General features: G+C 41.2%; 1 protein-coding gene across 3 annotated transcripts in view; it reads left to right on the forward strand.

The window, feature by feature from the left end:
* Positions 1-17,190, forward strand: part of INPP4B (inositol polyphosphate-4-phosphatase type II B) — a 208,515-nt gene that overhangs the window by 90,419 nt on the left and 100,906 nt on the right. For all 3 annotated transcript variants that reach the window (XM_081332718.1, XM_081332720.1, XM_081332719.1), the window contains 3 exons: positions 3,268-3,379; positions 4,536-4,608; positions 8,576-8,723. In XM_081332718.1, the coding sequence (XP_081188844.1) occupies positions 3,268-3,379; positions 4,536-4,608; positions 8,576-8,723 (333 nt within the window). The remainder of the gene's footprint in view (positions 1-3,267; positions 3,380-4,535; positions 4,609-8,575; positions 8,724-17,190) is intronic.

The raw sequence follows: 17,190 nt of genomic DNA on the forward strand, positions 1-17,190 counted from the left end.
GCTCCTGATGTTCGCGGGGGAAGAAGCAGTGAGGAGGATCTGTGCCCAGCCACGGCACAGCATGAAAAGCGGGGCAGTAGCCCCATGTGTGTCTGACCCAAACCTCACAGAGTGCCATTCTCCCGCTGTCCCGACTCAGCCCTCGCAGTGACCTGACCCAGTTCCTTACCTCCACCTGGCTTGTTCCATGGCCTCATGGCTGTGGCAATGGGCAGGAGGCGGCAAACAGCTGGTTTCGGCATGACGCAACTGTTTGCCCCCCCACGCACTGCACAGTTTGCCCTGCCACCACCACTGCATGGGGGACCATGGCCTGGATGGACCGGGGGGGCTCCACTCAGCGGGACTGCTGCTTACCTTTGATGGCCCCGATGAGGGCATTGCCATCCTTGACCATGTCCTTCAGGAATTTGTTGGTGTGCTCCAACTCCTGCTCAGAGCACCAGAGCCGCTTGTGGAAGCCTGGGCTTTCCAGGTAGCAGTTGCTGAACTCCAGCATTAGCTGCCCCATGGCTGCCCCAGCCCCTTGCAGCCTCAGCCCTGGTGGCGCACTTGCCTCCCACAGCAGAGGGGCCGAGGCAGCCGGGGGCGGCTCTGGGCAAGGCAGGCGGTGCTTTAGCAGATCTGCATTGGTGGCTGTGGCCGGGCTGGCTCTGAAAGAAGCGAGCAGGACGCCTGGTTGGGAGGAAGAGTGGGTGGACAGGCAGGCCTCCGGTTCCTCCCCTGGTGGACCACCCTTTGTTCGCCCGGAATCTTGTGGCAGGCACCTCCCTCATAGCCAACTGGCTCTTGCAATGCCCATGCTCCAGCCATGACCTTTGCCTTACAAGCTGCGAGGGGAGGGGGCATGCTGGGCTGGTGGTTCTGGGCACTGGCAGCTGTCTGCCCTGCTGGGCGCCCTTTCACAGCTTCGGCCAGGAAGCCTCCGATGGGGGTCCGTCCTCCACGCAGAGTGAGGCCTGGGAGGTGATGGCTGGACCCCTGGCTTGGCCTCTTCGCCTCCATTCCCGACCAGGCGCTGACAGGGCGGGGCCACCGGGCAGGTTGCCAGCCAGGAGTTGGCCTTTTGGGAGAGCAGAACCCCCATCCACACCCGTGGCCTGAGTGGCCAGCCCATTCTGACCAGGGACAAGGTGATCACAGCTCGCCTTTGACTCCTGGAGGCCGCAAGGGCAGTCCACAGCATGGGGAATAGTAGCCTGTCATGGCAGGGGGAGGGAAGATTGGTGCCCCAAGGAATGGAAAGAGTGGAGCGAACAGTCCCCCAAGCCCTGGCCAAGCCACCGCACAGATTGCCCTGCCGCTGCTGCCATTTCCCCCTGCCCCCTGCATGAATTGCTCTGCTGCCGCCTGGGGAGCACCAAAACTCACTTGCACCTCTTTCTCTGCAGCTGCTCTCTGACTCCCGGTACAGTGAAAGAAAGCGAAAGCACTGGCACACGTGGAGAGGGGGAGGGGAGCAGCCGGGCCCCACCTCTCTGGGGCGATGCCGCACGTGCTCACAAGGACAACTCTGCGTGCCACCTATGGCACATGTTCCATAGGTTCGGCACCACGGGCATAGATCCTGTAAAATGGTGAATGGCTGCCATTTAGGTTCTCTCAGAGGATCCTAACGGATAAATAATTGTTTTATTTCCTGCCATATAAATGCCAGTGACTGGATGTCACCCTAAATTTGATTTATATTTTGAAGCTCATACAGGGACCTGTGTGTTTTTATGTGACCCAGTCTAAGTCTATGCTAGAAACAGTCTAAAACTGAACTTTAAGAATAATTTAAAAAATGCTAAAACATTTATAAAATTTATAAAGGTACATGGGTACCTCAGGCTTATAAGCAATAACAATACTAACTTGCTGCAGAATAAAAACAAGGCATAAACAAGTTCTTTTTAAATACGCCACAGAATAACTTTAGGCACACATTACCACGTGACCACATCCGAACTCAAAGGAATTGTTTTATTTCTTTTTATGCCGTATTGTGAAGTTTCTGCACATGGATATATTGAGACAAACCAACTCAACAAATCTAAATGTATTATCTGTTTTACCACAGTTTATGCCTAGTTGGAATTATACAGGTTCCTGAGAGGTGAATAGTGGCATGATTTCATGGATCAGCTATCTTACATATCCATTACATTCTTTGTAATTATGAGAAATGAAAGTACATTCTGACAATTCTGGTTTTATTAAAAAAATCACAAAATATTTAGATTTGGAAGAAGTACTTCTTGTGGTGACCCCCATTTTATGTCATAAACTTCCACTGAAGCCAGATTGGCATTACTTGTACTGCCCTTTTGTTAATTTGCAACATGGGATTGTTTTATTGAATTTTTGGAAATTTATATTCATCTTATAATATATATCATTTTTATGCTGAAATCATATTGTGACTTTGAAAATATATTATCATTGGTAGTTTGCAGAATTGTATGATTTGGCAGTACGTGGTGGCTCAGTGGGTTAGGACACTGAGCTTGTCGATCAGAAGGTCGGCAGTTTGGCGGGTCGAATCCCGAGTGTCACGTAGCAGAGTGAGCGCCTGTTACTCGTCCCAGCTTCTGCCAACCTAGCAGTTCGAAAGCACGTAAAAATGCAAGTAGAAAAATAGGGACCACTATGGTGGGAAGGTAACAGTGCTCCGTGCGCCTTTGGCGTCTAGTCATGCCGGCCACATGACCACGGAGACGTCCTCGGACAAGTCCTCTTCGGCTTTGAAACGGAGATGAGCACCAGCCCCTAGAGTTGGAAATGACTAGCACGCATGTGTGGGGGAACCTTTAATGAAAAGCTAAGATGTAGTGTATCAAATCTGAAGAATTATAAAGCTGTAATTTCTTTTCCTTGAATGTAATATCCTGAAAAAACAAGGTAATACTCTTGTTAAGTTCGGATTTGGAACAAAACATCACAGGCTAGCAAAAGAGATTTTATACTTCTTGCATGCACAATGGCGGTCAATATTTAGGGACAGTATCTGTTTTAAATTCTCTGTGGATATTTTGCATATAGCTTTATTCCGTTCAGAAATTACTATGGAGAACAAGTAGTAAACATATGCTGCAGCATTTCAGATTATAAATGTGATGTTGGATATACTGTTTGCTTAAATGTCAGGATCCATTTGTGACAGTGATTGCAAGACAGCATGTTGTACTTAATTGCTTTTAATAGAGAATGAAAATCATTTAGTTAATGAAGCTGCTATGTGGGATGAAAATAAAGTTCCCTTATCTTTTCCATATCTTTATTCAGGAGTTTAGATGGTGGGAAGACATTTGGCACAATAGATGTCAGATTTATAAACATGGGAAAGACTGAAGATGGGGAATCAGATCAGATCACATCAGATGGGAAAGAACAAAAGGTAAAAACACAGGTCTGTGCACAAATTAAATTAGAATTATCAAGTTATTTCAGAAACCTATGTAAAAGTGTGTAACCTTCAAAACTATATATCCAAAGCTGTATATGGTATAGAATTTTAACATATATTGTTAAAAGAAAATAACTTTAAAACAAAACAAATAAACAGCTTAGTATAAATTAGGCTGCTCTCCTGTTTCTCCGCACTTCTACTTAACATAGAAATGGAGAAGATGATTTTAAAGATTTGTTGTTAATAAAAGGTCATGTTATTGATGAATGTATGGTAACCTCTTTTTCTTCTGCTCTCATTTTTGCTCATCCTAGCTTCACATATTTTGAAATACTTGATCACTTTTCCCCTGTATGGAATAGAGCTATGAAAACAAAGGAGGGCATTTTAATCCTCAGTCTTAAAAATTGGTATTCTAGCTTTTGCTATTTTAGGAAAGAAAACATCCTACTTGCTTTAAGATGCATTCCTGTGATTGACAGACACCATGGCAAGAAAGTTATATAGTTAGTTACTTTTCTCAATCACTCAATTTCTGGATTAACACAATACGTTTTGCATATGTTTCTTTTTGCTACTTTAAGCCAATTTACTTTGAGGCAGTTTAATTAGAGAAGTCATTGCATCAAGCCTAGCACATTGATCTACAATCACATAAGTTAGATTGTTCATTTAGTCAAGGATTTTCAGAGGGGGGGAGGAAGGATGGACGGACTCTGGACATTGTAAAACAAGATGAAAAGAATGTGTCTAACAACATGTACTACCCCCTTGCTAAGGTTATGATATGCCTCTTATTGGTCTTCTCTGGGTGCTGTCAAGCTTCCAGCTATTGGGAATAGTCATAAGTATGAATACTGTTGGCCAGAAGGAATAACAATAATTCTTAAGCATCTTGCAAATAAAGGTAATATTTTTTAAAGCAGCCTTTAGTTCCTGATTTCCTCATTTTGTAAGAAATTAAACATTTTTTCCACTCAAACTCACAACAATTTTGACATTTTAAAGATATTAAAGTAAAATATATGCACTATGGTATTAACTAGGTAGTACATTATACTGAATTCAGTATGATTGCTTTATAACTCTTATTTTTACTCTGTGTTATGAATTCTTGTTTACATTTGCTAACTTTATCTTTCAGTGTGCCTTGGTTTATTCATGTTCACCTGCAGAAAACATAATTAATAGAGATAATTTACCATTATTAAATGCAGGTATGTACATTTAATTTATAATGGTGAGATTAACTGAATGCTTAATGTTAACCTTTGTATTGAATTAAAAGATTGAGATAGCTTCAGGCTCATATGATTTCTATTAGCTTCTGGTAAGGGTGAAAGATTGTACAGTAAGCAAGACATGCTTACTGTACAATCATCTCTCCACAGATAGGTAATTTCCCCTGCAGAAATTCCATGAAATCATCCACTCATTTTCTCTGCTGGCTTCATTTGAAAGCCAGAATTGTACTTCATGCATATTAGTGTAATCTGGAATGTATATAATGATGGATGTATATATAAACTATTAGCATATAGGCAAAATTGTAACCGGAGTTCCAATTTAAACCAGTCAAACTTTCTGTGTCAACGTAGTAACAAAGATAAATCACTAGAATTTCAAGCAGAGCTCTGTCCTTCCAACACTACTCGCTTGGATAGTTGAATTTTTCTCCTAAAGTTTCTTTGTTGGATAGTGATTCAGTGTATTGCTGCTCATTCAGCCCATTAGTGGAGTAGCCATTAAGATTTTTTCCAACAAGATAGCCTAGATCACTCAGACAGTGCATTTAATCACAGTCATATGATGAATGTGATAAAATTTGTTCTTTTAAATAGATATCAACAGACATTCAAATGATTTATAGAATATATGTGCGTGCACATACATACAGTACACCTGTTTAACTTCTGTATCTTGAACTGCTCATTGTATCCTTTGCCATTCTGGATATAAAATGAGGGGATTGGAAATTGTAGATTATAAAATCTCTTATGTTGGAAGGCTATTGTCTTTATTCTTAAATATCTGCTTAGGATATGAATCCCAAATCCTTTATAAATTATGAAGTCTTTGTTGGGAAATAAGCATGAGAAGTAAACATTAATAATAATATAATACTAGTATATTGCCCAATTTTCAATGAATCTGAGTGGCTATTCATTGTTAATCTAATAAACTATTGTTCAATTTCAATTCTTATTTTAAGGCTTTTGAGTTTTATTAGTAATCATTTATCAATTGTAAATGTTGGCATTAAAATAATATTGTGTAAAAGAATACATGAATGGCCTTAAAGAAGGTATCAGAAGCCATTACATAAACACCAGGTTTTCCCTGGAAGGGAGGAGGTAGTGAGAAAAAAACTGATGACTGTTCCACCTTGATTCTTCTTGGTATAACAGGGAAAGGAATGTAGTATGTCTTTGTTTTATACTATATACTGAGTGATACCTGGTATTTACAATAATAAGTCTGTTATCGTCCCCTACAACAAATGTTCCAATAGTGTTTGTGAAATTTGTTTTTCAATCTAGCCTAATTCAAGGGACTGACAATTAGCTTATCTACATGTATTTTTTTGTTAAAAAAATCAGTCAAACAGAGAGGGCTCCATAAAGGATAATGACGCTGTAAAGGAAATAAGGGACTTTTCTTAATGTTTTGACCTTCCAAAAATTAAGTTTCTTTTCTGTTCTTTACAAGCAAGTTCTTTTTATGAGATGCATTATTAGAGCCACTAATGCAGAGGAAATTTTAATTATCTCTATTCAGAGGTTTTCTCTGAAGCATAGTGTAACTTAATATTTAATTTTGGATTGTATCTTCTCTAATCCCCCAGACAACATAATAACAAAACTGAACACATTTGAATGGCACAGATAGGGAAAAGCTAGTTCATACAAATCACTAGTAAGTCTTTTGTTGCAAAGTTTTCATGGATTTATAAACAAATATTAATATAAAATGAAGTATTTCAATAATTGGTAATAAAAGAAATGTAAAACCGAGATATTAAAAATAATTAAAATAGCAATTAAAACAGTTAAAGTCAACAATTAAAAACCAAGACAAAACAATATCTTTTAAAGGCTTATTAAAGGCTAATAAAGATACTAGGCCTTCAGCACTTCAGGGAGTATTTTTTAAACAGCTGGAAGGATAATGTAAAGATCTTACTCCCAAGTCATGACATTTGGAGGCCAATGTCCTCATAAGATTTCAGTAAATATGGCAGTTCATATAAAAAGGAATATTCTATCAAAAATCTGAAGGATGTTTTAATGTAGTGAATGAAGTGTAATCAATTAAATACTTTTATCATAAGTGTAATAAGGTCTGTTTACTTCTTCCAAAATCAACATGGCTCCTGAATGTTGTACTAACTGAAGTTTTTAGACTTAAATGAAAACAGTCCCATATAAAACATTACTATAGTGAAAGTTAGAAATTGCCAACATACAGATCACAGTTTTAAGCAAATTATTTTTCAGAAAGTTAGCATATTGCCTGATCAATCATTGACTGTTTGAAACAGTTTGGAAAAGAGAGATATTTGAATCCAGAAGCACAGGAGAATGAAATCCTGTCTAGAAGAGGCAAATTTACCTTGTCTCTGGAGTAATGAAAAGTTCCATCTTGTAAAAATTAAATTTCAGCCCCTTATGAAGAGCATACCAAGGAGCTACACCATTTCCTAAAATAAAAATTAGGTCCACATGTGAACAATTTTAGAGAAGCTGGGAATATAATTGAAGAGAAAATAGATACAAACAATTAAGAAATGGAAGCTACGTACATTGGTAGTTTAAATGGTAATTTAGCTCAGGAATTAAAAAAAACGTGATAAGAAATGTTTCAAATTACTAATGAGCTCTGCCTTAAAGCAATTTACAATAAATGAGAGTTTGAAATTCCTACTGTCCATTTAGTCCATGTTTAGTTTTAAATATATTTGACTGACCTGTGTGTAATTCTTGCTTCCTTGATCTCACCCAAGTCTGTGTGGAGCTTGACACATAGTGTATCACCCAGTATTAGATCCCCTACTAAATTCTCCCAAATAGTTTCAAGTGGATCCTGAAAGGCACTGGAGAATAATGATAAGATGAGGACCAACATACTGTATAACAGTTCCCATTTCAAGAAGAAATTGTCTCCAAGTGATACCATATGAAATTTATCTGAAAAATAGGAACACAACCATAATAGACCAATGACTCTAGTTTCCAAATCTCTCAGCCAATTCAGAAGGATAAGATGATTGATTGAAAGCTACAGAAGAGTGAAAGAGGATAATCAGAGTACATTCTCTTGGCTGATCCCCAAACAAAGATAATTCATTGGGCTTACTAATATAATTTGAACTTTATGATCCACTTTTCAAGGACAAAAACAAATGGGTGGAAGCTTTACAGTGAGAGATCCACAGTTGAATGAAGGAAGAATTTCCTGACTCAGATATATTAAGTAATAGGACAATTGCCTCTTGAGGTTGTGGGTGCTCTGTCACTGGAGGTTTTCAAGAAAAGACCAGGCAGCCATTCAGAATAGTATGAGGATTCCTGCACTGGGAAGGGGATTAGAAGATGTTCAAGATCCCTTCCAACCCTCTTACAGTCAGACCTCTTACAACTTGAGATAACTCAACAGACAATAAAATTGTTGTATATGTGCAGGGAAAAAACTGCTTCTTTGCTGAACATTGTCCTTCCATAGACCTTTCATGGTTGTTTATGCTGTGCTATGTCAGATTAAAGTGAAGAGTTTCTCAATCCACACTTTATTCATTTATCTTGCCCTTCAATTCCCACAGTTCTTCTATATGCCAAAAGAATAATTTCTGAAGCAGATTGGAAAAAGCTTCCTATTCCAGATACTAACAATAGAAATGAGAGAATCATTAATAGAATTGCCCTCCACTATTGGGCCACCATCCTAATATGTGATCATGATCTTTTATTTCTTGAGTGAAAACTCTATGTTGACTTGTTTGATCCATGCTTTATTTTCTTGGGTGTCTACTGTGTACTCAGTTTTCTCCAACACCTGAATTCAAGTGTCACTATTCTTCCTGCTTTTTAAACTACAACTTTCACTTACTTGGGAAATATACGCTGCAGTATTTTTTGGAAAAAATGTAAGCTGCAGTTAAGCAATACCATGCTTTCTCTTTTACAGTGTTAAAAAACCCAATCTGTAAATTATATACATTCCCCACTTCTGACAACAAGTGGATGTATATACGAGAACAGATGTTTGAGAGCAATCTTTCTTTTCATGTTCCCAAGGAACTTATCAGCCTTCACATAAAGGAAGATCTGAGAAGGTAAGTGAAATGAAAATGTTAAAAAAATGTGCTTTTAGAATAGTCTTTAGAAAACTGCTGGTAGAAATTGACTTAAAACATTGATTATAGTAATCAACAAAATGCTAGGGATTCAGAATTCCAGACTGCTTGCTCCAGTGGAGAAATGTAATAATGTAAAAGAATCAAACTGTTGCTAAGGGGCCCACAACAGGCATTAGAGCTAAGGTAGCATTTCCTGCTCTGGAGAATCCAATGGCCTACCTGTACTACCATAGGTGTGGCCAATCCAGATCTTAAACTGTTTTACAGTTCTGCACATACTCCAAGTATTTTCTGAATTACTGTTGAGCAGAGAAACATAGAAGAAGACTTCAAGAAGCTTAATCACATTATTCTAGCCAAGGAGATTTTATATATTCATGTTATAAGTTTACGTTTTTGAGTTAACTGGTCTGAAAATCAGACCAGCATGACTAGACGCCAAAGGCGCACGGAACGCTGTTACCTTCCCACTGTAGTGGTCCCTATTTTTCTACTTGCATTTTATGTGATTTCAAACTGCTAGGTTGGCAGAAGCTGGGACGAGTAACAGGTTTGGTCATTCGGGTTTTTTCCCATGTAGAATTGAAGGTGTAAGAGCAACGTTCCGACGAAATCTCATCCGTCATCCTCGCCACAATCCTGAGGATGATGGATGAGATTGCGTCGAAACGTTGCTCTTACACCTTCAATTCTACGTGGGGAAAAACCCGAATGACCAAAGATTCATATATATATATATATATATATATATATATATATATATATATATATATATATATATATATATATATATATATATATATATATATATATATATATATATATATATATATACACCGTATATACTTGAGTATAAGCCGACTCGAGTATAAGCCGAGACCCCCAATTTCACCCCCCAAAACTGGAAAAAGTTATTGACTCGAGTATAAGCCGATCCGCCGTTCTGCAAGCCTCCGCCGCCGGCGGAGGCTGGATCCGCGCTCTGCAAGCCTCTGCCGCCAGCAGAGGCTCGATCCGCCATTTTGCAAGCCTGAATACACAGGAATACCCTGTGTGGCCGCGGCTCTCGGGGAAGCCCTGGCTGTCCGCTTCCTCGCTCCACGCTGCCATTCGGGGCCCGCGCGTTCCCCGGGCAAATCGCGGCGCCCAGCAGGCGAGGAAACACGCCCGCTCCAGTCGCCCCCCCTTCCCTCAGGAGACGCGAAGCAAGTGACCGCCCGGAGCTTACCGAGGACTTGCGCGCGGCCGAGGCTTCGGTGCTTCCAGGATCGCGCGCACCTCTCCCAAGCCGCCGCCGTCCGGAGACCTGCCGAAGTTTGGGGAGGTTTGGGGAGGTGCGCGCGCACCTCCCCAAACCTCCCCAAACGTCGGCAGGTCTCCGGACCTCCGCGCCCTGCCTGCCTGGTTGGAAGAAGCAGGCAGGCAGGGCGCGGAGGTCCGGAGACCTGCCAACGTTTGGGGAGGTTTGGGGAGGCGCGCACCTCCCCAAACCTCCCCAAACGTCTGCGCCCTGCCTGCCTGCTTCTTTCCGCTGCGGAAAGAAGCAGGCAGGCAGGGCGCGGAGGTCCGGAGACCTGCCGACGTTTGGGGAGGTTTGGGGAGGCGCGCACCTCCCCAAACCTCCCCAAACGTCCGCGCCCTGCCTGCCTGCTTCTTTCCGCTGCGGAAAGAAGCAGGCAGGCAGGGCGCGGAGGTCCGGAGACCTGCCGACGTTTGGGGAGGTTTGGGGAGGTGCCCAAACCTCCCCAAACGTCGGCAGGTCTCCGGACCTCCGCGCCCTGCCTGCCTGCTTCTTTCCGCAGCGGAAAGAAGCAGGCAGGCAGGGCGCGGAGGTCCGGAGACCTGCCGACGTTTGGGGAGGTTTGGGGAGGCGCGCACCTCCCCAAACCTCCCCAAACGTCGGCAGGTCTCCGGACAGCGGTGGCTTGGGAGAGGTGCGCGCGATCCCGGAAGCACCAAAGCCTCGGCCGCGCACAAGTCCTCGGTAAGTTTTTTTGTTGACTGGAGTATAAGCCGAAGTGGAATTTTTCAGCCCAAAAAGTGGGCTGAAAAATTCGGCTTATACTCAAGTATATACGGTGTATGTATTCATGGTTTTTCAGGGGGGTTTTATACAACAAAGTATTTTGCTTATCTATGTAGTGGTTTCATTTTCCCCAAACCCAGTTGTTAAAAAGTGCTGCTTATTTAAAATGTTTTGTTGTTATTAGCTGCGAAGTCGTGTCCGACCCATCGCGATCCTATGGACAACGTTCCTCCAGGCCTTCCTATCCTCTACCATCTTCTGGAGTCCATTTAAGCTCACACCTACTGCTTCAGTGACTCCATCCAGCCACCTCATTCTCTGTCGTCCCCTTCTTCTCTTGCCCTCAATCTTTCCCAGCATTAGGCTCTTCTCCAGTGAGTCCTTCCTTCTCATTAGGTGGCCAAAGTATTTGAGTTTTAGCTTCAGGATATGGCCTTCTAAAGAGCAGTCAGGGTTGATTTCCTCTAGGACTAACTGTGGCCACTGTTGAGTTTTCCAAATTTGCTGGCAAATTGAGTGTAGCACTTTTACTGCATTGTCTTTTAAGATTTTGAATAGCTCAGCTGGAATACTGTCACCTCCACAAGCTTTGTTGTTGCTCAGCTTTTCTAAGGCCCACTTCACTTCATATTCTAGGATGTCTGGCTCGAGGTCAGTGACCACCTCATTGTGATTATCAGGGACGTTAAGCTCATTCTTGTATAGTTCTTCTGTGTAATTTTGCCACCTTAATCTCTTCTGCCATTTTGGTCCTTTATCATTTCCATTTTTGCATGAAACGTTCCCTTCATCTCTCCAATTTTCTTGAAAAGATCTCTGGTCCTCCCTATTCTATTGTTTTCTTCTATTTCTTTGCACTGCTCATTTAAGAAAGCATTCTTATCTCTTCTAGCTATTCTCTGGAATTCTGCATTCAATTGGGCATATCTTTCTTTTTCTCCCTTGCCTTTCGCTTCCCTCCTTTCCTCAGCTATTTGCAAAGCTTCCTCAGACAGCCATTTTGCTTTCTTGCATTTCTTTTTCTTTGGGATGGTTTTAGTTGCTACCTCTTATGCAATGTTGCAAACCTCTGTCCATAGTTCTTCAGGCACTCTGTCTATCAAATCTAATTCCTTAAATCTATTTGTCATCTCTACTGTATATTCAACAGGGATATGATTTAATTCATACCTGAGTGGCCTAGTGCTTTTACCTACTTTCTTCAGTTTAAGCCTAAACTTTGCAATGAGAAGCTCACGGTCTGAGCCACAGTCAGCTCCTAGTCTTGTTTTTACTGACAGTATAGAGCTTCTCCATCTTTGGCTGCAGAGCATATAGTCAGTCTGATTTCTGTGTTGACCGTCTGGTGATGTCCATGTGTAGAGCCGTCTCTTGGGTTGTTGGAAAAGAGTGTTTGCTATGACCATCGTATTCTCTTGACAAAATTCTATCAGCCTGTGCCCTGCTTCATTTTGTACTCCAAGGCCAAACCTGCCTGTTATTCCAGTTATCTTTTGGCTTCCTACTTTAGCATTCCAATCCCCCATGATGATAAGGACATTATTTTTTGATGTTAGTTCTATAAGGTGCTGTAGGGCTTCATAGAACTGGTCAATTTCATCCTCTTCAGCACTGGTGGTTGGGGCATAGACTTGGACTACTGTGATATTGAATTGTTTGCCTTGGATTCGAACTGAGATCATTCTGTCATTTTGGGATTGTATCCCAGTACTGCTTTTCCTACTCTTTTATTGACTATGAAGGCTACTTCATTTGTTCTGAGGGATTCTTGCCTGCAGTAGTATACCTGATGGTCATCTGAATTAAATTCACCCATTCCTGTCCATTTTAGTTCGCTGACACCTAAGATGTCGATGTTCAGTCTTGTCATCTCTTTTTTGACTACGTCCAGCTTTCCTTGATTCATGGATCTTACATTCCAGGTTCCTATGGAAAAAAAATCTTTACAGCATCGGACTTTCCTTTCAACACCAGACATATCCACAGCTGAGCGTCCTTTCAGCTTTGGCCCAGTCGCTTCATTCTTTCTGGCGCTACTAGTACTAGCCCTCTGCTCTTCCCCAGTAGCATATTGGACGCCTTCCGACCTGAGGGGCTCATCTTCCAGCGTCATATCATTTTGCCTTTTGGTACTGTCCATAGGGTTTTCATGGCAAAGATACTGGAGTGGGTTGCCATTTCCTTCTCCAGTGGATCACGTTTTGTCAGAACTCTCTGCTATGACCTTTCTGTCTTGGGTGGCCCTGCACGGCATAGCTCATAGCTTCATTGAATTACGCAAGCCCCTTTGACACGACAAGGCAGTAATCCATGAAGGGGATTTAAAATGTACATGCTTGTAAAAATGTTGAATTCTGACTTACCATTCTTTGAATTAAGTAAACAAAAGGAAAAGAATACAAATAGATACATAAAATGAACTTTATGCTAGAATGAATATTGAAATAAAATAAATAAATAAAAATACAATAGCTATAAAAATATTATTAAACTATTTTTTCAAAGGAAGGAATCCCTGTGGGTTTTACTCCACTAGCTATTGCCAACTATAGGGGGCAGCATTGATCTCCTTTGCGAGCCCATGACTCAGCACTTTGGCTAGCATGATGTTGTGGAGCCCTATATTTAAAGGAAAAAACAAAGAAAAAGATAAACCAGTAAAAAAGTGTAATGGTGTGGGAATGACCTTGAGGGATAAGGGGAAGAGATGCTGCCTAGGGAATGTTCAGATAAAAAGGGGCAGGAGAGCCAAAAAGTGTTTAACAGGCAAAGAAATAAACTTAAGAAGGATCTGCCCTAATGTCTCTGTTAAAAATGACTGTGGATGATTTGTATTTCAGAGTTATAAGATTCTGTAATGTAGCCTGACATTAAAGTAGAATTAGTTCATGTGGTCATGTTTCCCTGGGATGGCTAACATCAATCATGCACATCTTAAATATAAAATAAGATAAATAATAAAAGGTAAAGGTAAAGTTTCCCCCGCACATGCGTGCTAGTTCTGCTAGATTGCCTCCTGCTCCTAGACTCTAGGGGCCGGTGCTCATCTCCGTTTCAAAGCCGAAGAGCCAGCACTTGTCCGAGGACATCTCCGTGATCATGTGGCCGGCATGACTAGACGCCAAAGGCGCACGGAATGCTGTTACCTTCCCACCGTAGTGGTCCCTATTTTTCTACTTGCATTTTTACGTGCTTTCGAACTGCTAGGTTGGCAGAAGCTGGGACGAGTAACAGGCACTCACTCTGTTACGCGGCACTCGGGATTCGACCCGCCAAACTGCCGTCCTTCCGATCAACAAGCTCAGCGGCCTAACCCACTGAGCCACCGTGTCCCTTTCAAGATAAATAATAGAAAATAGCTAATCATTCCCATATAACATTATAACAAGATAAATAAAGTATATAAAATGCTAGTAACTCCACTCTTTTTCTCCCTCCCCACTTCTCTGTTGCTACTTAAAATATTTTTATGTTTTACTTTGGATTTATTATTCATTTCTGTTTCAGTCCTTTTTATTATTGTTGTTATTCTCTTCTGAAAACTGGGTCTTTTAACTATTCCTTTCAGTAATTTCACCATTTGGTAGCCCTCATTTGGACCTGTTCCAGTTAATAAATGTTCTTTTCAAATTAAAATGTGTAGAACTGAACATAATAATCCCAGTGAAGCCTTCCAAGATAGAATAGAGCGGAGTAGTTACCTCTCTAAATCTGGATTTTTGATGTTATTTGTCTTCTTTGAACAGTGTTGGATTATGCTGTAGGGACATATAGAGCTTATGAACCACTAGTACATACAAATTCTCCTTGCATGTGCTGTTCTTGAACCAGATTTCCTCCATTTTGAATGTCTGTTATTGTTTATCTAGAAGCATGAGTTTATACTTCGTGTTATATTTCATTTTATTTGTTTCCATCCATTGTTCTAAGCAAAATCTTTTTGGATTTTTCCCTTTTCCTAAATATTAGTAACGCTTCCTGGTTTTGTATTGTCTGCAAATTTGGTAAGCATTCCTTTAACTCTCTCCATATCATTTAAAAAAATGTTGACTCACACCAGGATCTGGACAGTTTCCCATGGCACCTTACTCAAGATGTCTCTTCAGGAAGATTTGATGCTATCTTAGAGTTGTCCTTGAGTCAATTGTGGGTCCACATAAGTCGTCAAACCCATATTTGATCAATTTGTTAATAAGGATGTTATAACAGCATCAAAGTCTTGCTAAAGTCAAGATAGACAACAGCAAGGGATCATCCAGTGTAGTAACTCTGTCATTAAAGAAGATCGAGTTAATCTGACACAATTCATTGGCATAAATCCATGTTGGCTCCTTTTAATTAATGAAGATAAACATTTCTTTCCACCATAAAAGAACAAACTTTCTACATCCCATGTTTAAAAAATATTTTTTCATATATTTATACATTCCAAATTTTAGATACTGTACATATGTCATGGTTATGACAGATGAAACTCTTCAAAAGAACTTAGAGGCATTGTTTACCTTAAAGAATCTTTTATTTGAGAAACAACGTATCGGCATTACATAGTTGAAACAAAAAACTAAATTCCCCTCCCCTGGATACAAAGTAAGAAAGTAAAATTCCCTCCTCCAATAAACAGTCATAAATCACATTCCCCAATTAGCTTGAAGTGTGGGCTTTTTCCCCAGCTCTCCAGCCTGCCAAAACACTATCAGCTCTGGGCACAATGTCCTTGGGTTCCACAGCTAAGATATTGTTTTGACTAGCTGGACTCTCATCCCTATTCCCCCTCCCAGCATCAACAGATTCTAAAAGCAATAGAGAAAATGGCTGCATTTCCATCTGTTGTGAAAGCAAGAACATCCAATGTTAGCACCGTTGACATCCAGCCCCCCTTACAAAAAGGACAAATTCTGTAATGCAAACAAAATCACAGATTAGGGGTTGCCTCTTGGTTTGTTAGGGTGTTTCCTATAGAACCTATTAATGAGTCTGTCAGCTTGTACATCACTAGATTTCACCCAGGTGGCCTCAGACAATGGATACTCTTTCCATTGCACTAAGTACTGCAATTTCCCTTTAAAAATTCTAGAATCAAGAATACGCTTCAATTCATAGTGAGTCTGTCCTAGTACTATGAGAGGTCCAGGTGCCTTCTTAGAGGGAGGTCTTAAGGTAGAATCCTGAAAAAGTTTCAGCAGGCTACAATGGAATACAGGGTGAACTTTCCCTAAGAGCTGGGAAGTTTTAGCTCTACCGTGACCGGGTTAATAATTTTTACAATGGGGAAGGGTCCTAAGTACTTTGGTCCTAACTTCTTACTAGGTAACTTAAGCCATAAATATTTTGTGGACAAATAAACCTTTTCCCCAACTTGAAATGTCCTTTGAGGAGCCCTTTTTTATCTTCCTGTTCTTTGTACGTTTTGGAAGCCTTTTTCAAAGCAGTTTTCATGATTTTCCAGACTTCTTCCTACCCCCTTCTTCCTACCCCCTTCCAAGAGTTTGGAAGCGGAGGGTCCCTGAGGATATTTGGGTATCGGGCTGAACTCTTTTCCTGTGGCCACTTTAAAAGGTGTGAAGCCGGTGCTGCTGTGAACAGAATTATTGTAAGCCACCTCTGTGAAAGGGAGGAGGTCAGCCCAGTTCATTTGTTGATAATCTACATACATTGGAAATACTGTCCCACCATTGAGTTTGCAGATTCAGCCGCCCCATTGGTAGACAGATGAAAGGTCGACAATAGTCCTTAAGATGAGCCAATTAGTTTAAGAAAACTCCTCCAAAACATAACTGTAAACTGCACCCCCTTGTCAGAGATTATTCATTTTGGTGCACCATGCAGTCTGTAGATGTGTTTCAGGAATATCTTGATTAGTCGTTGGGCGGACGGGAGCCCTTTGCAAGGAATAAAGTGAGCCTGCTTTGAAAACAGATCTATCACAGTCCAGATGACCATATTTTCCCTACTTTCAGATAGGTCTACTATAAAATCCATAGCAATTTCTTCCCATTGGGAAGGGTCCACCACCAGTTGTAATAACCCAGGGGGTTTTCCCGGAATTCTTTTCATGGTGGCACATACAGTACAACTCAACATAGTTTTCTACATCCCGTTTCAGTCCCGGTCACCAAAATTGCTGACAGATGAGGTGTAGTGTTTTTAAATATCCAAAGTGCCCAGCCTGTTTTACATCATGGCCGTGATGGAGCACGTTAAGGCGGAGGGTCTCGGGCAAGTACAGCTTTCCCCCTTTGTAAGCCAAACCATCCCTGCAATTTAGGGAGGTTTGATTGTCCTTGAACCATTGACTGGTGAGCAGCTTTCGTTTTATTTTCTTTGACCCAGGGTCATCGGGGTTTGGGGCTCTTGAAGGTGGGACTCTGCACAGCGTGAGTTGAGAAGTAGTTTGTTGAGTGGAGATAATTGCTT

The sequence above is a fragment of the Vipera berus genome (assembly GCF_964194415.1).
Source record: "Vipera berus genome assembly, chromosome: 7".
NCBI classification, from domain to species: Eukaryota; Metazoa; Chordata; class Lepidosauria; order Squamata; family Viperidae; genus Vipera; species Vipera berus.